The 23,370-nt window shown below is 40.3% G+C and overlaps 1 protein-coding gene across 4 annotated transcripts in view; it reads right to left on the bottom strand.

Annotated features, from left to right (window-relative positions):
• Positions 1-23,370, bottom strand: part of GRID2 (glutamate ionotropic receptor delta type subunit 2) — a 1,039,989-nt gene that overhangs the window by 492,747 nt on the left and 523,872 nt on the right. The window contains exon 1 of one of the 4 annotated variants that reach the window (XM_048847026.2): positions 7,197-7,389. The exons of the other annotated variants lie outside the window; for them this stretch is intronic. Coding sequence (XP_048702983.1) covers positions 7,197-7,314 — 118 coding nt within the window. The 5' untranslated portion in view covers positions 7,315-7,389. Of the gene's footprint in view, positions 1-7,196; positions 7,390-23,370 lie in introns of those variants that run through there. 4 annotated transcript variants of the gene reach the window in all.

The following is a 23,370-nucleotide window of genomic DNA, read 5'->3' as shown; positions in this document are numbered from 1 at the left end:
CTCTGAACCTTGGACTAGCCTAAATCAAATCCAGACCCAAATGTCTCCTAGTTGGCTCACCTTTCACCCAAATGAACATGGCCATGAGCCCCAAAGTACACCACAGTATGAAAAACATAACAGCATACAAAAAGGAACAATCAAAGCCTTTAAAAACATTTTAAATCTGTAGCTTTTAATGGTTATGCTGAGGAAATAAATTGATGATTCTTGAATGCTTGCATGTTTCTGCGTGTTTGTATTGCAAATTCTGCCGTGCAGCCACCTGGATTAATGGCAAGAAAATCCAGTTCCTACAGATGTTATCAGAAAACCAGAGCCAATTACTAATTTTAAGCAAGGGAAAATTCACCCACTTCAGAAATCCTAGCAATTTTTTTCCCCAAATACTCCGTCTATTCTGCCACTGATACACGGCCCACTCAATAACAGCAATAGAAGTTGTACATATTGATCTATAGCACAATACACCTGTAAGGGCAAATTCTGCCCTCTGTTTTATCCATGCAATTCCAGTAACTCAAGAGTTTTGCACATTAGTTACTGAAGGCCTCTGTGAACTGCCTTTGTTTCTGAAACTTCATATTCTTGCAGTATTCCTGCTGTATATTTACAGCGTAGGAAGCTGTGATGATAGCTTTATTTCCCCTGCATGTGACAGAACAAACACTTGTGGACTTAAAAGCCAAAGTACAATGATATCGAATATCTGAATGACCTTACAGAAAAGAGTTTGGAGGATCCGAACAAATGATATTGTAAGATAAAAAAGTTCCTTCATCTTAATACAGTTTTAGGCCAGAAAGATGTATTTATTTATTATTTTAAACAAAAAAACCATATTAGGCATCACTGGAAAACAAAAATTATCTATTTTTTCCCCTATAATGATATATAGATGTGCAATGTGCAGAAGTTCAAGATGCCAGGAAATTCTCCAATACCACTGCAACAGCCATTCAACCATTAAATAAAAGTTTCTGAAATTCTAGCATCTCTCTCTTTTTTTGTTTAATTAAAGCTGCTGAGCAACATTGATTGAAAGGCCTTTTAGCCTCTTACTGCTTTTTTAATTTTTTACCTCAGTCCTTTTATACTCCTCCTTAATCATGAATGCAAATAAAATTCCGAGTGTAATCAGCAGCTGCCTAAGGAGAGCACTGAGCTTTGTTGCCATGGGAACATTCAAGTCAGTCCTTGACAAGAGAAGGAATCATACCTATTTTCCCCCATCAATTTCAAAACAAATATGCTTCCCTAGAATCTCTGTTCTATATTGACAAATATTTTCCACATACTCAGTGCCAATGGAAGAGCACTTTGTGTACAAACTCAAATCCTGACAAAGTGTTGATGTACTAATCTCACACTCAGCGTTGATCATGCTGAGTTTGAAGCTCCTTGTCATAGGCTGCTCATGATGACAAATATAAAAAAGAAAATGGGTTGGATGAATAGAAATATCCATAAATCTCAGATTGCATATCTCTACAAACAGTCCTTCCAACACCTCCCCAAGAAGCAGTACCCCTTTTTAGTTTCATCTACAGGAATGGCATTACCTTTCTATTAAACCACTCTTGAAAGGTCTCGATGACCAATTAAAACAAGAAGCTTAAAGGTCAAGTGATGGAGGAATTTTCAGATGAATAAGCAAATTCACAAGAAATTATTTTAATGACTCCTTTCTAACTCAATTCAAAATGAATTTGTCAAAGAGTGTCATCACTGAGGTACTGTAACAGAGCTTATCACACTTTAAGTGTAACTGATAACTATTGATGGTAGCATGATTAAATTCCACAGTTTAGCACAGAACACTGGACTTTATTCAAAATAACAACTGGACATAAATTCAGGAAAGTTTCATGGAGTACTACAACATTAGGACTCAAGTTTGGGTCATGTCAGACACAGCCTTTGAGCAGGTCTAGCTCCTCCATGCACATAGATGGTTAGCGTCATACCTCCTTCGCATTGCTGCTTTATGGAAAAGCGAGGAAAAAGCTGCAAAAGGAAAAAGTTGAGGAGGAGAGCACATTTTTCCCCCCAGTTCAAACACTACACTTAAGGATTGGATTGTAATCTGTTTGGGGAGGAGACTGTGTCTTACTCTAGGTTCTCTACAGTGCCCAACATACTGTTGGCATTCAACAGACAATAGTAAAGTTAGATGCTTCAAAGAATAACTGCCTACCATCTAAGCTACATATATGGCTGTGTAACAGGATGTGCTGACTCAGGAGCTAATTCAGAACCCTGTCACTTAAATCTCCACCAATATATATTAATTGAGCTCCGATTGAAAGACAGGCTGTTGGCAGGGGAGGCCAATTAACTCAATGGAGATACACCTATGGGGAGAATTGGGTGGGAATATCCCCAGGAGCTAGGAAGGAAGGAAGTGCAAGGAGGAGAGTAAGGAGCCTGAAGGAAGACAGAAGTAGGCAGGAGTGGCTGATGCTACTCTATCCTTCTGCAAAAGCAAGAGGGGGAAGCTTATTGTAAATATATAATAAAGCACAGTGGTGGTGATGAAGACAACCGGGAGTGGTTGCGATCAGTGAATGAGACTAGAAAGGACTCTTGGGCGGATCACCCCATAGCAGGCTGCTACTACCGTAATATGTGAGTGCCTCACAATCTTACCACTGTTTAATTATGTCCCAGTATTATCCCATTTTGCAGTTTGGGAACAGAGAAAGACAATGACTTGCCCAAGGTCACATGGGATATCTATGTCAGAGCAGGGAATTGAGCCTAAGTCTATCGAATCCCATCAACATAAACCCTGGATCAGCCTTCCTTTCCCAGCGTCTACTGACCGTCCAGCCAAGGTTTCACTAAAATAATCATAATTGTTTTGCAGTGCCAAACATAACTCATTGTTTCTAGAGATGGAAAAGACAAAGGATTTATTATGGTTTTCCAAAACTCCAAAGAGGCGTGGTTCAAATCTGGACTCAACTGTACCTGTGCCAACAATGCTGGAGTAACAGCAGTGTTGAAAAAACATTTCTGATTGTCTTATTTCTTGTGTTTCAGTAGTCCTACAACTCATTAGGTTGCATGAAGAATGCCTGATGCTCTTATGGTTAGTCTTTGAGGTACTGTAATCAAATCACACTGTTTGCAAGTCCTACAAATAAGAGTAGGTATTCTGGGACAAGGCAAGTGATAAATACCACTCACTGCTAATTCAAACTCTCAAGAAACAGATAAAATCATAGAATATCAGGGTTGGAAGGGACCTCAGGAGGTCAACTAGTCCAACCTCCTGCTCAAAGCAGGACCAATCCCCAACTAAATCATCCCAGCCAGGGCTTTGTCAAGCCTGACCTTAAAATATCTAAGGAAGAAGATTCCACCACCTCCCTAGGTAATGCATTCCAGTGTTTCACCACCCTCCTAGTGAAAAAGTTTTTCTTAATATCCAACCTAAACCTCCCCCACTGCAACTTGATACCATTACTCCTTGTTCTGTCATCAGCTACCACTGAAGACAGTCTAGATCCATCCTCTTTGGAACCCCCTTTCAGGTAGTTGAAAGCAGCTATCAAATCCCCCCTCATTCTTCTCTTCCGTAGACTAAACAATCCCAGTTCCCTCAGCCTCTCCTCATAAGTCATGTGTTCCAGTCCCCTAATCATTTTTATTGCCCTCAGCTGGACTCTTTCCAATTTTTCCACATCCTTCTGGTAGTGTGGGGCCCAAAACTGGACACAGTACTCCAGATGAGACCTCACCAATGTCAAATAGAGGGGAACGATCACGTCCCTCCATCTGCTGGCAATGCCCCTACGTATACATCCCAAAATGCCATTGGCCTTCTTGGCAACAAGGGCACACTCTTGACTCATATCCAGCTTCTCGTCCACTGTCACCCCTAGGTCCTTTTCTGCAGAACTGCTGCCGAGCCATTCGGTCCCTAGTCTGTAGCGCTGCATGGGATTCTGCCGTCCTAAGTGCAGGACTCTGCACTTGTCCTTGTTGAACCTCATCATATTTCTTTTGGCCCAATCCTCCAATTTGTCTAAATAAAATAAACTATTCTATTCTAGTAATCTCATCTTAATTAGGGAACCTTTGTGGACAGCCACTGTCCTGATTAAGGATTAAAAAAGAAAAAAAAAGATGCCTGAAAAGAAATAAAGTAACATGAAATATCAAATAACTGAATAAAAATATAAAAACCAACATAAATATGCACTGCACTTTGTCTTTATTTATTTTAAACTTTATTTGACAACTTCATTAAAAGGCCTTGAGTTTTATGCTTATTTAACACCTGGTTAAACGCTATGTAACCATTTGGCCCTTGCTGAATGTATCCTTAATTAAGTAGAATTTCTGTTACTAATGTCCCAAGTAAGCAAGAGTTATTTCTATTCACTCATTCAGTGAAAGCAGTTCCATGGGAGATGTCCCAATAGTGTAACCATTACAAATAAACACATTTGATTAAGTGTACTGTATGGAAGTAGTTTCTTGCCACCACACACAGCTGGGACGAGGCAGTAATGTAATAACAAAATGGTACACCAAACAGGTTACATTTTAAGGAAGTATGCACTTACATCTTTTCTTTGGAAAAAAACCAAACATTAAAAAAAACAGAGCCTCCACTTTCAGCAGTTCTTCTCTGACAATGACACACAACAATCAGGCATCCATTACATCTTCAGCTGTTTTTAGTGTATTAAATATTTCTTAGTTTTTCAGTACTCTAACAACACAGAATATCATTTTAAGTAACGCACGTCATGATACAAAGGCACAGCTCTATGGCTGTATTTTGTGCTTCCCAATCCTCCTGAACTACTGGAGCACCTTGATTATAGACAAAGTTTGACACTCCAAAAATTGTTAAAATATGGCTGTGCAAGACCCCCCCCCCAAAAAAAATCAGTGCACAATATATGCTTAGCTTAATTATCATTTTTTGCTGATAAAACTAGACACAGATTGCTTTGTTTTGCCTTGTTTCAAACCCAATCTTGATGGTTCAGAAGTTCAGTTTCAATAATGAACATTAGTGGGTTCATCTCCACTAAGGAGAAATTGTGACAAAGGAACAGAAAGGGCAGATGGAAAAAAAAATCCACTGAAAGAAAAGGCTCAAAACTGGAATACTATGAAAAATACAGATAGCCTGAAAAGGAGAAGAAATTGGAGTGATTGCAATTGGTCCTCCATTTATAACAACATGTTTTGGTACTCCATGCATTCATGGGTTTTTCCTCAGGAGCTTACTCCAATATACCCAAGATGTGTTTCTAAAGGTACTCCGTGTTAGACTAATTCCGTTCTCAGTGGAGTTAATGGTTATTACACAAATTGTACAACTTATGAAAATGCCACCCCCAGTTTCCCTGGAGTGGAGGAGGTAGTTTGTGGAGGTGGAGGAGTCTCAATTTAAGGCTATCACATGAACATAGCACACTGCCAGCACAAATCAATTCCTGCATTGGTCATTTCATTTCATGTTTTTTTCCTTGGGGAGTGAGAGGAAGGGAAAAAGCAAGAATGGAACAGATTTTTATATCTTTACCTTTACATTTGAAGATCAAGAATCACACCACTGTATGAATGGCTTTGTTGAGGTAGACTACAGTGGAACTATTATGAAACCAACTAGTTATCTGAAAGATGTTTGCTATTGCAGGAAAGTGTTAATTTCAGATCGATACACATGCTCTTCCTTTATTTGATAAAGGAAACAAAAAAATGTGAGCAGGTTGAGGAACTTGGAAATCTTAACCCTGTTTACACTTGAAATCTGAACTCAAATAGGAATTGGTAAAATCCTATCCACTAGAGAACAACACATTCTAGAGATTTTTATGAAAGTTAATGAGGAGAATCTGTTTTCCTTTTACAGCCAACAATCCAACCTTGTCCAGAACAAGAACCAGGAGAAAACCCGGTATGTACGTACACAGTTTACTCCTCCACGCCCCCCCCCCCATCCAAAATAAATAAATCAAAATGGTTTCTAAAAGAATCATAAGGTCTTTACCTCATTATTGTTCTGTATGTAGAGGATTTATTATTTATTGCTTTAAATTACAGTAATATATGTTACTGGTGGTTGCTATTGTTGCTCTCTTAATTCTCCTTTTAATGTCATGTCTACTTAATATGCTCTTTGAAAACTAAAACTAGATGTTCAGGTCTCCTTCCCAGGTGTCAAATTTTAAATCAGGTTAGTTGCAAGCCTCTGTTAGCACTGTACATTTTACGCTTTTGTGAACATGACATGTAGCGCATGCTCATTTTTTTTCCGTCTTTTACCGTTTTTCTTCTGTACATACTATGAGACTGGTCTTGTGGGAGCATGGGAAGAGTTACCCTACATGAAAAGAGAACTGTAGTAAAGAATCGTATCACCCACAGCCTTCTGTAAACCATCTGAATCTTTGGTTAGCTGAACTTCACTGGCAGTGCATTTTCTCACTTCACATACAGCATTATTAAATTGCAAAACTCTTTGTGACCCCCAGCCTCCCACCCACACATCCCATAAACACAACCATGGACAAACATATACAAATCTTTACAGTTTAGCCAATCAAAGCAAGGGAACTCACAGTTCAGATGCATGTCCTCCTATGACTCAGTCTATTGCTTATGTCCACTGTCAAGGTTCCTTCCCCACTCTGAACTCCAGGGTACAGATGTGGGGACCTGCATGAAAACCTCCTAAGCTTACTTTTACCAGCTTAGGTTAAAATTTCCCCAAGGTACAAACTATTTTACCCTTGGCCCTTGGACTTTATCACTGCCATCACCAAACGTCTAACAGGTATATAACTGGAAAAGAGCCCATTCGGAAACGTCTTTCCCCCCAAATTCCTCCAAAACCTTACACCCCCTTTCCTGGGGAAGGTTTGATAAAAATCCTCACCAATTTGCGTAGGTGAACACAGACCTAAACCTTTGGATCTTAAGAACAATGAAAAAGCAATCATGTTCTTAAAAGAAGAATTTTAATTGAAGTAAAAGTAAAAGTAAAAAGTATCAGGATGGTAAATACCTTACAGGGTAATCAGATTCAAAACAGCGAATCCCTCTAGGCAAAACCTTAAGTTACAAAAAGACACAAAAACAGGAATCTACATTCCATTCAGCACAGCTTATTTTCTCAGCCATTTAAAGAAATCAGAATCTAATGCATATCTAGCGAGATTACTTACTAAGTTCTAAGACTCCATTCCTGTTCTGTCCCCGGCAAAAAGCATCACACAGACAGAGAGAGACTTTGTTTCTCCCCCCTTCCAGCTTTTGAAAGTATCTTGTCTCCTCATTGGTCATTTTGGTCAGGTGCCAGCGAGGTTATCCTAGCTTCTTAACCCTTTACAGGTGAAAGCGTTTTTCCTCTGCCCAGGAGGTGTTTACCCTTCCCTTTATATTTATGACAGCCACGTAGAAGGAGATGTTCTAAGGAGCAAATCAGAGTTGGATGCCTAACCGTACTTCGAGCCTTTGAAAATATCCTCTGTCATGTAGAGGGCAGATTCAAAAAAAAAAACAAGAACACACCAGGCTCAGTTCCCATTTTGCACCAAAATGAAGCGGCCCATTCTTCAAAAGCGCTGAGCAGCTCCCTCATCATTTTCAGAGTGTGAGGAATGGCAGTAGGAATTCTGTGTTGTTCTCAATGGCAGCAATAGGATTCCTAACTGGGAGCTGAACTCTTGAAGATCTAGCCTTACATGTAGAACAATCTCCTCATTGTTTGCAATATACTGGCACAAAGCATAAGTGAAGGATGCATTTTTCACCCTTAACTCTGCATTTCCTTGCTCTTTGCCGATTTAAGGCAGAAACCCTGGATTATCTCCCTATTAATGCTGTTTATATGACACATTTCACTTAGAACAATCCCAATGCACTTTAATGTTGGTGTAAGTGATGTACAGCACCAACATGAATATTTATTATTTGGTTATGGTTGAATTAGATCAGTTTTGGATTGAGATGAAGAGATAGATTTTCTTATGTTAAATAGCAGCCATTAGCCACATTGACTCCATTTCAGTGAGCCTCAGCCTGTTCAAATCCCGCCTAAATGTTTATCTAGTCCCATTTTCTTTTTTTACTACATTTTAATTATCCTTTGCAAAACCCTCCATCATTAGCTTTTGGTGTGGAAAATTCAGCATCTTGCAACAAACTCAGGCATATTATGAACCTTCTAATTGGCAAACTACTCTATAATATGGATTCAGATTGTAATAGTAATTGCTTCAAACATTTGCCTGGATAGTATGTTAACCATCACCACAAACAGTAATTGCTTGTGAATCTACGGTTCCCACTTCTGAAACATGGTTTTGTTTTTCTTTCAATAACAAAATGTACCAGTCACTATTATGATTGAATGGCCTATGTTTCAATTGAAATAAGTCATCTCAAAATAGAGGGCTAGTCTGATGAACCATTATTTGGTCTATTTTTCTTCCTCCTGTCAAATAGATCACTACATTTTCAATACACAATTACCTTCATCCTTCAGACGTGATCTGCATTTAAGAGAAATATTTGAATTTTTTTTAAAATTTAAACTGAAAAGCAAAGAAATGGTACACTGGCCACCATTAAAAGGACAGACAGCATTTGCCAAGCAATGGTACTTAAGGCATTGAAATATTTCACTACATTTAGAATAGCAAATAACTGTGGTACTTCAAATATCACTGTGCAGTAAACTGGGTAAAGATTTAAAAAAAAAAATAGAAGCCGAACTGATGCTAAGCTTGTAAATTTAATTAAATAAGTGGCCTGATTTTGAAAGGAATTGAACCCTTCCCTGCACTCATCGATATGTTATTACTGGACCTTGTTTTTATCAGTCATCTTCCCCTCACTCCTATTGCTTTAGAAAAATAGCTGAAAATGATTACTACATAAAAAATAGTTGGTAACCAGTTAAGACCAACTTTATGATTAGTACTACCTTAACTGAATTTAAGTTAATATACAATATAGTTTGATGTTGCCTTTCTGGACATTCAGAGGTATTAAAAACACACTTTACTGTAATGTAGCTAGTTACCACCAATTTATTCTATTTTATTTAATTCTTTCCAGTCATTTTTCCAAGGGCTTGTGTACATGGGAAATTATTTTGGAATATTTATTCTGATTAACTGTTTCAGTTTAACTGCATATGTGGGTTCTTCTGATGGGGAATACCACTCACCACTTGTCTGGTGCCTCTGCCTGGTCACTATTTCAGGTCAGCATTTCCTCTCTCATCCCAGGAACTGCAGCATCCTCTGGCTAGATCACTCAGAGTTTTCCCCCTTCCAGGGTACAGTCCTCCAAATTCTCTGTCACTCTCACAGTGACCTAGGCAGTCTTTGCCCCGATTGTGCCACTTCCCCAGGGTCCAGGGACCCTCTTCCCAGCTGTTCTGGGCTTTCTGCTCCCTGCTCTGCTTCTTACAACTCCTGGTTTCCCTCCTTGCCCTGGGTGTACCAGCTTCAAACTCTTCTCCTTCTTCCCTGGAGTGACTGTCCTTTCCCAGCTCCCTGGCTTTGTAGGTCCCACCTGTTTCTGCCTAGTTGAACCTGCTTGCAATCAATTCCCTGCTCCCTGACTCTTCCTCCAGGTGCAGCCTGTGGAGTTAACAGGCCTACCAGGCCACCTTAGCCCTTTCCAGACCTTTGTGATGTGTATACCCCGTCACAGTGCTCTTATTCTGGAATAAGAGCTCCTTAATCCAAATTATCTTAATCCACTTTGCTAATTTGGAATTAGGCACTCTTATTCTGGCCTAACAGCAACTTTAAATTTAACCCAACTTTATTCTAGATTAAGTTTCATGTGTAGGCAAGCCCTAAGGCAACAAGGGGAAAAATATAAAAACACAGTTCAGACATAAAATTTAAAATCCATAGAACAGTTGCATTGGGAAAGCACTGGCCATTTAAATGATTGTTTTACACATGCCATAATTATGGCTAACTTGTTTCATCTCCTAGGGTTCATAAACCCATATATAAGAAAGCTCTGAACTGTGTGTGTGTGGGGAGGGGGGGATTTTAATTGCATCTTTTTTGATGTGACCATTTAAAATGCTAATCTTTTTGCCACATGGCTGTTTTTATAGATATCCAATATTTATATGGTTGTACTGATCTTTTTTTCCCCAACCCAGTCTGTCTAACTCATTATTGTACATGAAATGTTTTGGATCAGGGTTTTTTTTTAATGCAGATAAAAGTATGCCACAGTAAAATAAAGAATAAAAAGTAATGCGCAAACAAGAAGATATTAAAAAGCCATTACCATTCTTTGCAGATAATCCTTCAATATATTAAGGCCTCTCCACTTTAACTGTTCAGTTAAAATATAATTTAACTGAAAAGTTAAACTTTCATTTTAAAGCTAAAGAGCTGAAATGATAAGCAAAACTAAAAGGACAAGTGAAATACGCCCAGAAATTTATGCTGAACAGATGCCCCACTAACCAGGTGATAAGGGACCATAAACATGTGGCCTCCCAGGTCCCCCCTTGTGGCCTCCGGTAGTCCTACAAGTGTTCCTTGCCTCAGTTTCCCTCAATTCCTCAAATAAATTCAATACAGCCTACAGAGTAAATATGTAGCCTTTATGAGGAATTAGTTTATTACCAAAAGTCCCTCTGACAATAACCAGAATCCTTCCAGCACAGTCCAACAGTATACATTTGTCCCAACACCAAGCACATCTCTGGCATCTTTCACCACACCCCAGCTTAGCTCCCCGATATGGCTCCAGCATGTCTCATAGTGCTTCACCCCAGGAACAGCTCCAGAGTCTCTCACTATGACTCACCCAGCCCATCTAGCTGGGGTATCTCTCTGCCGATTCCTTCCAAGGATTAAGCCCTCTCAGGCTCCCACCAACTTTCCCGTTCAGAGACCCAGCAGGATCTCCCTCTGCTACTCTGCCTTCAGCCATCTCTGGCTGGGAAGTTTGTAGGTGAATCCCTGAAAGTTTCCCGCTTTCGTCAGGTTATCTGGTTCCACTGCTCAACCAGTGAACTCTCACTGCTCCCTTCTTCAAGAGCATCCCCTCCCTGAAGCTTTCAGCTCTTGCTCTGAGCTATCTTTACTCTCTGGTCTCTGGACTCTCTCCATTTCTAAACTCTGGGTTCTGAACTCACTCTCTCTCTATAAGCTCTCTCTGGGATCTGTGTTTCAAACTCCCCTCTCAGGCTTCTGAGCTCATATTTCTAACTCCCAAGGGCAGCCCCATCCTCCTTATTACACCAAACTAGGGTGGCACCTTGACTGGAACAGGATTGCTGAGCCCAGTTTCATTCTAAGGGGCAAGCTACCCTGTTACAGTAGCATTAACCACAAGGACAGGTTTTCATTTACAGCCTTCAAAATCCTTTTTCCTCTTTGGTTTGCTAAAGACATTCCAGAATGTATCATTCGGTGACCCAATGGACTGTTATTTTCAATGATGTCTCAGAAAGATGGAATCTCAAATGCTTTCAGTTAACTAGGAATCACCAGAGGAATTTTCAAGAGATGATTTAAGTGTCAGTTAAAACATATTTCATCGTTTAGTGGCCCTCACAGCCTGCTTAGGATTACAGATAAACCAAAACAATAACAAAGAAATATGAAGAAAGTAAACGGGTGCCCAGCCATCATTGTCTAAACCTGCAAAGAGCTGTAGGGCTGCCTGAAACCCCAGCTGATGGCAAAGGCTCTTTGGGCCCAGTCTCTAAGTCCGGTGATATGCATCCAGCACCAACTCTGGAAATCTATTAGCCGAAGTTGCACTGTATCCAGTTTAATTGGCATCCAGGTCTCTGCTCCCAACTTAAAATGCCATACTTATCCCGCAAGTGAGACTACAAATAAGCAACTCTGAAAAAGAACAATATATACAAGAAACAAAACTGTAGTCCTCCGTACTGTGGCCCTGATTTAGCAAAGAATTTATGCACAAACTTAAGTGCTCTGCTGAATCAGGGCCTATACAGAGCCACACACAGGCATTTATAGCACTAATGTTCAAACAGGCAAGAAACCCAAAGCATTCAAGAAGACAACACAGCATGTATTATTTACTTACAAAGACAAACATATATAACAATAGGGAAAACATTAAAATCACTATGGAGATGTTTTCTTTCAGTTAAAAGTCTCAGCCTACTGCTGTATAATATGTAAATATTTATACGTGATCAATTACCTGCCATGAAGCTCTTACTGATGAACAATGCTTTCCTTTACAAGGTTTCGAGTACACCAATTTGTATTTCTTTTATACCACATCTTATATGCAAATGTAGCAGTACTCTGCCAGGACGGTGTAACATGATGCAGACTTTTGCTCAAAGAAACTGCTGCATATTTATGAGAAGGTGGATATGGCTATGTACTTTGTGCAAGGTTGCTAAAGGCAAAAGAGATGAAACATTTGTTCATTAAATCCCAAGTGCATATAGAGTATTGCACTGATTATAGGATTATCTACGTGACTAATGGCTTATAAAGTTAGCTTGTTTGGCTAACCCTCTCAGATAACTCACTTATAGAGCTGGTCAAGAATTTTCTGACTAAATGGTTCTTCTTTGAAAAAGGCCAATTTGTCAAAACTGAACTTTTCCCACAGAAGCATGTGTGTTTCAATGAAATTTTCATCAGGAAGTTTCTTGGGTCCAGGATGGAATTTGTCATCAAACACCACACCTGATCCATAATATCCACTTGCCCTGTGATTATGGCACTTGCCTGGGATGTGGGAGACCCATGTTCAAGTCTTGCCTGATTCAAAGTAGGGTCTTGAACCTCTGTCCCCCACAACCCAGGTGAGCTTTAAACTAGGAATTTGGGGGAGATGGTTGGAAGATGTCCAGGTAACCTCCATGCCAGATTTTAGCATTGAGAGGGAAGAAAACAAAGTAAGAAAAGATACAGCCGTGGGTAGGAGAATGGACATAAGGCGGAAGGGCAGTGTACATAGCAATCTAACAGATAATATTGGCTGTAGAATGTCCATGTCTAATCGGGTAAAGAATGTAAGCAAGGCCAAACAGCAAAAATTAAGATATTTGTACACCAATGCAAGAAGTCTAGGTAATAAAATGGAGGAACTAGAGCTACTGGTGCAGGAAGTGAAACCAGATATTATAGGGATAACAGAAACATGGTGGAATAGTAGTCATGACTGGACTACAGGTATTGAAGGGTATGTGCTGTTTAGGAAAGACTGAAATAAAGGTAAAGGTGGTGGAGTAGCATTCTATATCAATGATGAGGTAGAATGTAAAGAAATAAGAAGCAATGGAATGGATAAGACAGCGTCCGTCTGGGCAAAAATCACATTGGGGAAGAAAACTACTAGAGCCTCCCCTGGGATAGCGTTTGGGGTGTGCTATAGACCACCAGGATCTAATTTGGATATGGATGGAGCCCTCTTTAATGTTTTTAATGAAGTAAATACTAATGGAAACTGTGTGATCATGGGAGACTTTAACTTCCCAGATATAGACTGGAGGACAGTGCTAGTAATAATAATAGGGCTCAAATTTTCCTAGATGCGATAGCTGATGGATTCCTTCAGCAAGTAGTTGCTGAACCAACAAGAGGGGATGCCATTTTAGATTTGGTTTTGGTGAGTAGTGAGGACCTCATTGAAGAAATGGTTGTAGGGGACAACCTTGGTTCGAGCAATCATGAGCTAATTCAGTTCAAACTCAACGGAAGGATAAAAAAAAATAAATCTGCGACTACGGTTTTTGATTTCAAAAGGGCTGACTTTCAAAAACTAAGAAAATTAGTTAGGGAAGTGAATTGGGCTGAAGAACTTATGGATCTGAAGGCAGAGGAGCTATTGGAAGCCTGCATCCCAAGAAAGGGGAAAAAATTCATAGGCAGGAGTTGTAGACCAAGCTGTATGAGCAAGTATCTCAGAGAGGTGATTAAGAAAAAGCAAAAAGCATACAGGGAGTGGAAGATGGGATAGATCAGCAAGGAAAGCTACCTTATTGAGGTCAGAACATGTAGGGATAAAGTGAGAAAGGTTAAAAGTCAAGTAGAGTTGGACCTTGCAAAGGGAATTAAAACCAATAGTAAAAGGTTCTATAGCCATATAAATAAGAAGAAAACAAAGAAAGAAGAATTGGGACCGCAAAACACTGAGGATGGAGTGGAGGTTAAGGATAATCTAGGCATGGCCCAATATCTAAACAAATAGTTTGCCTCAGTCTTTAATGAGGATCTGAGGGACAATGGTAGCATAACAAATGGGAATGAGGATATGGAGGTAGATATTACCATATCTGAGGTAGAAGTGAAACTCCAACAGTTTAATGGGACTAAATCGGGGAGCCCAGATAATCTTCATCCAAGAATATTAAAGGAATTGGCACATGAAATTGCAAGCCCGTTAGCAAGAATTTTTAATGAATCTGTAAACTCAGGGGTTATAACGTATGACTGGAGAATTGCTAACATAGTTCCTAGTTTTAAGAAAGGAAAAAAAAGCGATCCGGGTAACTACAGGCCTTTTAGTTTGACATCTGTAGGATGCAAGGTCTTGGAAAAAAATTTGAAGGAGAAAGTAGTTCAGGACATTGAGGTCAATGGTAAATGGGACAAAATACAACACAGTCTTACAAAAGGTAGCTTGTATCAAAGCAACCTGATCTCCTTCTTTGAGAAAGTAACAGATTTTTTAGACAAAGGAAATGCAGTGGATCTAATTTACCTAGATTTCAGTAAGGTGTTTGATACGGTGCCACATGGGGAATTATTAGTTAAATTGGAAAAGATGGGGATCAATATGAAAACTGAAAGGTGGATAAGGAATTGGTTAAAGGGGAGACTACAGCGGGTCATACTGAAAGGTGAACTGTCAGGCTGGAGGGAAGTTACCAGTGGAGTTCCTCAGGAATCGGTTTTGGGACCAATCTTATTAAATCTTTTTATTACTGACCTCGGCACAAAAAGTGGGAGTGTGCTAATAAAGTTTGTGGATTATACAAAGCTGGGAGGTATTGCCAGTTTAGAGAAGGACCCAGATACCAAACAGGAGGATCTGGATGACCTTGTAAACTGGAGTAATAGTAATAGGATGAAATTTAATAGTGAGAAGTGTAAGGTTATGCATTTAGGGATTAATAACAAGAATTTTAGTTATAAGCTGGGGACGCATCAATTAGAAGTAACAGAGGAGGAGAAGGACCTCGGAGTATTGGTTGACCACAGGATGATTATGAGCAGCCAATGTGATGTGGCTGTGAAAAAAGCTAATGTGGTCCTGGGATGCATCAGGCGAGGTATTTCCAGTAGAGATAAGGAGGTTTTAGGCACTGGTGAGACCTCATCTGGAATACTATGTGCAGTTCTGGTCTCCCATGTTTTAGAAGGATAAATTCAAACTGGAACAGGTACAGAGAAAGGCTAGTAGGATGATGCGAGGAATGGAAAACCTGTCTTATGAAAGGAGACTCAAGGAGGTTGGCTTGTTTAGCCTAACCAAAAGAAGAGACATGATTGCTCTCTCTAAATATATCAGAGGGATAAATACCAGAGAGGGAGAGGAATTATTTAAGCTCAATACCAATGTGGACACAAGAACAAATGGATATAGACTGGTCATTGGGAAGTTTAGACTTGAAATTAGATGAAGGTTTCTAACCATCAGAGGAGTGAAGTTCTGGAATAGCCTTCCAAGGGAAGCAGTGGGGGCAAAAGACCTATCTGGCTTCAAGATTAAACTCGATAAGTTTATAGAGGAGATGGAATAACATGATTTTGGCAATTAATTGATCTTTGACTATTCATGGTAAATAGGCCCAATGGCCTGTGATGGGATGTTAGACGGGGTGGGATATGAGTTACTACAGAGAACTCTTTCCTGGATATCTGGCTGGTGAATCTTGCCCACATGCTCAGGGTTCAACTGATTGCCATATTTGGGGTCGGGAAGGAATTTTCCTCCAGGGCAGATTGGAAGAGGCCCTGAGGGGTTTTTGTCTTCATAGAATCATAGAATATCAGAGTTGGAAGGGACCCCTGGAGGTCACCTAGTCCAACCCCCTGCCCAGAGCAGGACCAATCCCCAATTAAATCATCCCAGCCAGGGCTTTGTCAAGCCTGACCTTAAAAAACTCAAAGGAAGGGGATTCCACCACCTCCCTAGGTAACGCATTCCAGTGTTTCACCACCCTCCTAGTGAAAAAGTTTTTTCTAATATCCAACCTAAACCTCCTCCACTGCAACTTGAGACCATTACTCCTTGTCCTGTCATCTGCTACCACTGAGAACAGTCTAGATCCATCCTCTTTGGAACCCCCTTTCAGATAGTTAAAAGCAGCTATCAAATCCCCCCTCATTCTTCTCTTCCGTAGACTAAACAATCCCAGTTCCCTCAGCCTCTCCTCATAAGTCATGTGTTCCAGACCCCTAATCATTTTTGTTGCCCTTCTCTGGACTCTTTCCAATTTATCCACATCTTTCTGGTAGTGTGGGGCCCAAAACTGGACACAGTACTCCAGATGAGACCTCACCAATGTTGAACAGAGGGGAACAATCACATCCCTCGATCTGCTGGCAATGCCTCTACTTATACACCCCAAAATGCCATTGGCCTTCTTGGCAATAAGGGCACACTGTTGACTCATATCCAGCTTCTCGTCCACTGTCACCCCTAGGTCCTTCTCTGCAGAACTGCTGCCTAGCCATTCGGTCCCTAGTCTGTAGCGGTGCATTGGATTCTTCCATCCTAAGTGCAGGACTCTACACTTGTCCTTGTTGAACCTCATCAGATTTCTTTTGGCTCAATCCTCCGATTTGTCTAGGTCCCTCTGTATCCTATCCCTCCCCTCCAGCATATCTACCACTCCTCCCAGTTTAGTGTCATCCGCAAACTTGCTGAGGGTGCAATCCACACCATCCTCCAGATCATTTATGAAGATATTGAACAAAACCGACCCCAGGACCAACCCTTGGCGCACTCCGCTACATACCAGTTGCCAACTAGACATGGAGCCATTGATCACTACCCGTTGAGCCCGACAATCTAGCCAACTTTCTACCCACCTTGTAGTGCATCCATCCAGCCCATACTTCTTTAACTTGCTGACAAGAATACTGTGGGAGACCGTGTCAAAAGCTTTGCTAAAGTCAAGAAACAATACATCCACTGCTTTCCCTTCATCCATAGAACCAGTAATCTCATCATAGAAGGTGATTAGATTAGTCAGGCATGACCTTCCCTTGGTGAATCCATGCTGACTGTTCCTGATCGCTTTCCTCTCATGTAAGTGATTCAGGATTGATTCCTTGAGGACCTGCTCCATGATTTTTCCGGGGACTGAGGTGAGGCTGACTGGCCTGTAGTTCCCAGGATCCTCCTCCTTCCCTTTTTTAAAGATTGGCACTACATTAGCCTTTTTCCAGTCATCTGGGACTTCCCCCGTTCGCCACGAGTTTTCAAAGATAATGGCCAATGGCTCTGCAATCAAAGCCGCCAATTCCTTTAGCACTCTCAGATGCAACTCGTCCGGCCCCATGGACTTGTGCACATCCAGCTTTTCTAAATAGTCCCTAACCACCTCTTTCTCCACAGAGGGCTGGCCATCTACTCCCCATGTTGTGATGCCCAGCGCAGCAGTCTGGGAGCTGTCCTTGTTAGTGAAGACAGAGGCAAAAAAAGCACTGAGTACATTAGCTTTTTCCACATCCTCTGTCACTAGGTTGCCTCCCTCATTCAGTAAGGGGCCCACACTTTCCTTGGCTTTCTTCTTGTTGTCAACATATCTGAAGAAACCTTTCTTGTTACTCTTGACATCTCTTGCTAGCTGCAAGAGTGGATGGGACATTGCTGGCAGAGTGGCTTTTGTGGGGGAAAGTGTGATCATATCATAGCAGGAGATGGAGAACTGAGCAGGACTGTATAGCTTGGGACCTAAAAAAGGAAAAGCTAATGTTGCGTTGAGATGGCCAAAACCTTTTGTATGAATGTTTTACTCATCGAAAACTACAGTTTCAGCTTGACCAAACCTCCCTCATTCAGTAAGGGGCCCACACTTTCCTTGGCTTTCTTCTTGTTGCCAACATACCTGAAGAAACCCTTCTTGTTACTCTTAACATCCCTCGCTATCTGCAACTCCAGGTGTGATTTAGACTTCCTGATTTCATTCCTACATGCCCAAGCAATATTTATATACTCATTCCTGGTCATTTGTCCAATCTTCCACTTCTTGTAAGCCTCTTTTTTGTGTTTAATATCAGCAAGGATTTCACTGTTAAGCCAAGCTGGTCGCCTGCCATATTTACTATTCTTTCTACACGTCGGGATGGTTTGTCCCTGCAACCACAATAAGGATTCTTTAAATACAGCCAGCTCTCCTGGACTCCTTTCCTCCTCATGTTATTCTCCCAGGGGATCCTGCCCATCAGTTCCCGGAGGGAGTCAATGTCTGCTTTTCTGAAGTCCAGGGTCCGTATTCCTCTTCCTCTGTAGCATGGGGCACGGGTCACTTGCTGGAGGATTCTCTGCTCCTTGAAGTCTTTAAACTGTGATTTGAGGACTTCAATAGCTCACATATAGGTGAGAGGTTTATTGCAGCAGTGGGTGGGTGAGATTCTGTGGCCTCCATTGTGCTTTCCTAGTTTGTTAGTTTTACAGATGAAAATGTTGTGCACATTTCTCCAGCTGCGCTCCCTTAGCAGATTGTGACACACAGCAATCTGTCTGAGAGCAGCTGTTAGTTCACATGTAGTTTTACTTGCGTGAGTGTGAAATAGAAGCTTGCCACATGAATAAAACATGTTTCCTCTTTGCTCTACCCTGGCAGTAACATTCATCTAGTTGATTTAGTTCTATGAAGGAGAGAGTTTGGTTCTGTTTTTTAAATAAGTTTCCTGCTAATTCATTTCATGTTCTAAGAATAAAATATCTGATGAAAAGTTAAGGTGCTCAAGAATCCTTTTCATTGATAAGAATCCATATTCTCATTTTGGAATGTTTGAGAATTTACCTTTCTAATCTGAATTCAACTAAGTATCATTACCTCAGTAGACAAGAGACATTGTTTTTATATTGAAATAGCAATATATTTATTAACACACATCTATAAGCATGGTTTTGAAAAGTGGACACCTGGATTGCATTTGCAAATCACTCATCTATCATGCAATTAGGCAAGTAAGTCCACACACCTACCTGTTTTTCAGGCTTGTGTGCAGATGCTTAGAAATATGGAATGTGAAAACAAAAGGCAGTAGCTACAGAACATAGAGGAAGAAGTGCAGGTCACAGGTCAAAATGAGGGAACCAGAAGGAGAGACAGTGAATCCAAACATTGCCCTGAGAAATAAGAGAAATCAATGGATGTCCCAGAGGAACTCATCCATGCTCATATCCAGGAAAATGGGCAAGTTCCTCTGGGACATCCATTCACATCTTGTACTTCTCAGGGCAACTTTTGGATTCACTGTCTCTCCTTCTGGTTCCCTCGTTTTGACCTGTGACCTGCACCTCTTCCTCTATTATTTTTCCATTCTTTGTCCCCCATAATCATTTAACTCTCTGTCCCCTCCCTCATCTGCCGAGGTGGCCCCTCTACACCCTTGGTGGGTTCTGCCCACCATCCCAAGATATAAATAGGCTGGTACTTCTCTTTACCAGCACGTAGAACTTTTCATTTTTGTCAGTATTTAAATGGGAGTTATTAAACAGATATTATGCCACACACCCACTTCTCAGTGGTGCTTGCTGAGAATAAGCTGGACTGTGCCATCTCTTCTGGGGCCATGCTAATACTTCTTATTTTGCCAATTTGAGAACTGGATAATTCATTTTTTAACAACATGGAACATTGTTGTATCTTTATGTGTGTTACAGTGAAAATGAAGTGGGAAAGCTTTTGATAAAATTAAAAGCTGACTTATGTTGCACCATCAGTAATTCTACCTTTATATGTACTGGGGTAAGGGAGGAAATAGTATATTTTACACCTGACAGACATTTTGAGAAATACCCAGCAGCACAGAACATGAAAAAGTCACTATATGTTTGAAAATGCTTCAACAAACCTGCAACCAAATAGAAAGATCAGCAACTATTCTTCTTCATATGAAATAATTCATGGTTTTATTTGATTCCATTTCTTTAAAATCTCCATTCTGCCTCAGTCTACAATCATGGTACAGTTGATGAGATTATATTTCTTTACCAACAATAGGCTCACACCAGTCTTTGAAAGGCTTCCAGATAGTTTCCACAGATACCATGTATTAGCTTTTGTCACCTCTTTGCCATAGCTAAACTTTCAGATCAATTCCAAAGGGGTTCACTGATAAAGTTAACAAGATAGGATATCAGTTTGATTTCTACAGGCTACATCTTGCCACTCTTACTCACAAAAAGTTACTGCTTTTCCCAATGGAAAGCAATGGGACTGCTCAACCAGAGTAAGATTTGGACCTGTGTATAGGGTCCAGGGCTATGGACATACACTGACACAGACACAAAATCATGCTATTGTATTACATTTTGATCTCATTGTCCTTTTAAAGTCACAGGCTATAGAACACATACTCAGTTGTAGGTCTGTTAGCCACTGGAGCTCTCATCTTTTCCCACACCCTCTCTCCTTCTCCCCTGCAAATTTCTGAACTGATGTTAAAGAGGCATTAGAAGAATACTCTTGAAAATCTGTTATACAGTTAGGATTAGATAACAGAATTAACTTATTCCCTTCTTGGCTAACATGCAACTTGATCTCCGATTTCCTGTTGTTCCCCCACCCCCAAGCGGAGAATGACCCCCCCAAAATAAACACAACCAAAAAAAATCCATGTAAATAATAAAGTCTCCAAATAAACCAGTCGCATTCAACTAGTCCAAGCCTCATCTGTCCCCGCCTCTTACTAGTGCAGCATTTGGTGGGCAGGTCACATAACTGCAGCTGAATCTATTTCCACTGATGATATACCACCACAGATTTTACATCCTCTTGTAACTATCAAAATTACATCTGTACAGCAAAATTAACAATGAAGATCCCACTGATATTTTTGTTTGTAGGTTGAAGTTAGTACTTAAATAAATAGGTAAATAACATTCTATTATAAAAGAATAAAGCGCCAAGGCAAACACGACTAAAACACCCTGCAGACATTACTTGCAGTCATGGAAGCAGGCAATATGCTGGTGTATGTTCTCTATTAGTGATGGATAAATCAAGGTGTTTTGAACTGCTGGGAAAAGGTAAAGATACCAAGTCAGAAGAGAACCAGCTCAGTGTATGAAAGTACATTATGTAATTCTGATATTGAGAGAAAGACAGAATCAGAGAAGAATAGGGGGAGAGGTAAGGTTCAGGTTACTGGGGAAGAACGCAAGAGAAACCTTCAAACCAAACATTTTTCTTATCCTCATTTATGATTCTCCTTCCCAAACTGTGGAAAGCTGCCTACAGTGCACTGAAGCAGGATAAAATGTTTATAACTATTGCTTTTGGTTTTCTCTGAGCTTTTCCAATTAATCTCTTATTGGTACTTAGAAGAAAAAAGCCGTTAAAAGTGACCAAAAAATTATTTCAGCAAAGTCCCCCTCATAATTTAGGATTCAACATACCAAATGTCCCCACAAGCCAGACGAAAAATTCACATTCAAAATGGAGCATCCTCTGGGCCAGAAATTCAAGTCCCATCTCTCTCTTTTAAGGTGAGTGTGTGGATTTTGATTCCTGGATCCTGGTGACTTTGGACATGGGTGAGATATTACAGTAGAAGCTGGGCTTGACTTTGAATCTCCTGCAGCTCAAAATGGCAGAAATCTTGCAGAGCGAGCTTATCTAATTAATTTTCTGCTATTTGGGGCTGAAATCTCTCCAAAAACAGTTCAAGAGATGTTGGTGCTATGGTGGTTCAATTTAGAACCCTGAATCTGAAACCTAATCTAAATATGAACACTACCTCCTGGCTATATCTCTAATTAAATCTTACAGACTTTAGCTTCTTTGGTCCCACAACATCCAATCATACTTAGATTTCTGGCTCCCACTAAGATATACTATACAATGATGGTTGGTGTTGTCTACTCAATAAAATAGTGCATACAAAAACATGAACATTACCTAAGCAAAATTCCCTCAATATCAGCAATATGCCAAATGTCCCCAAACAGCCAGGCTAAGAGGACATTCAACATAACAGTAGAACTGTAGATAAGTTTTATTTTTGGTTTGCAGGCCAAACCATAAAATCTTTAAAAACAAAATTGTTTCATGTCAGCCTGAAGCAGAATTGTTTTTAGGTTTTTCTCACTGAAAAAAAAAACCAAAAAACAAATTTAGTTTTGGGCTGAACTAAACATTTTGTTTGACTTGAAACAGAGGGTTTTTTGTTTTGTTTTCCAGTGTTATTTACCCTTGTTTTTGTATTTTTAAAAAAGCTTGATAAATTTCAAAATGAAATATCATTTTGAAATGAAAAGTTGAAATATTTTGACTTTTTTTCATTTAAATTTTGGCCAAAAGCATTTGCCATAATAGTCCCAAATTCAAAGAGTTTTGGTCAAGCTGAAACTGTAGTTTTCGATGATTAAAACATTCACCTTCTATGATGAGATTACTGGTTCTATGGATGAAGGGAAAGCAGTGGATGTATTGTTTCTTGACTTTAGCAAAGCTTTTGACACGGTCTCCCACAGGTCAGGCTTGACAAAGCCCTGGCTGGGATGATTTATTTGGGGATTGGTCCTGCTTTGAGCAGGGGGTTGGACTAGATGACCTCCTGAGGTCCATTCCAACCCTGATATTCTATGATTCTATGATTCATTCCTCTTCCCAAAGCTTCCAGACTAGCCAAGCGAATCTCTGTACATATTTGGTACAGATAAGACAAAGGGTAGCACAAAGGCAGCCTTTGGACACCTTTGCAGCTTCACAATCCAGGAGTACTCTAATGGTGCTCATTCTTATGCCTTCTGCCAAAAGCCCACAAGAACCAACTCAGGATCAGCTAAAGTGATGGGGGACATTGTAGCTAGAGGTCAGCAGAGGGACAGAGCCGGAGCCTTACAACACTGGGGAATTTCCACATTGGCTGAGTCTGCCAAGTATACACATCTGCATTCGCTGCCACAAATAAGTTGCAGCATGTCCATGGATCTGGCCCATCATTTTATACTCAGTTAAATATAAGAAAACATAAAACTACCTGACCTACTGTTGATGAGCTCCATAGCTCTATCTACTGCTCAGTACCTCCTTTCCCACAATTTTTCTGAATCCACAACTTCACTTCACGCACACACCCAGGAGTGAGAGATTTCCAGCCCACAGCTCAGCTTTGAATCCACAACACAACACTGAACCATGAATCCACTTTATATCAGACC

This window comes from Caretta caretta, chromosome 4, assembly GCF_965140235.1.
Source record: "Caretta caretta isolate rCarCar2 chromosome 4, rCarCar1.hap1, whole genome shotgun sequence".
NCBI classification, from domain to species: Eukaryota; Metazoa; Chordata; order Testudines; family Cheloniidae; genus Caretta; species Caretta caretta.
Note: the sequence above shows the minus strand (reverse complement) of the source record. Positions and strands in the feature narration are given on the sequence as shown.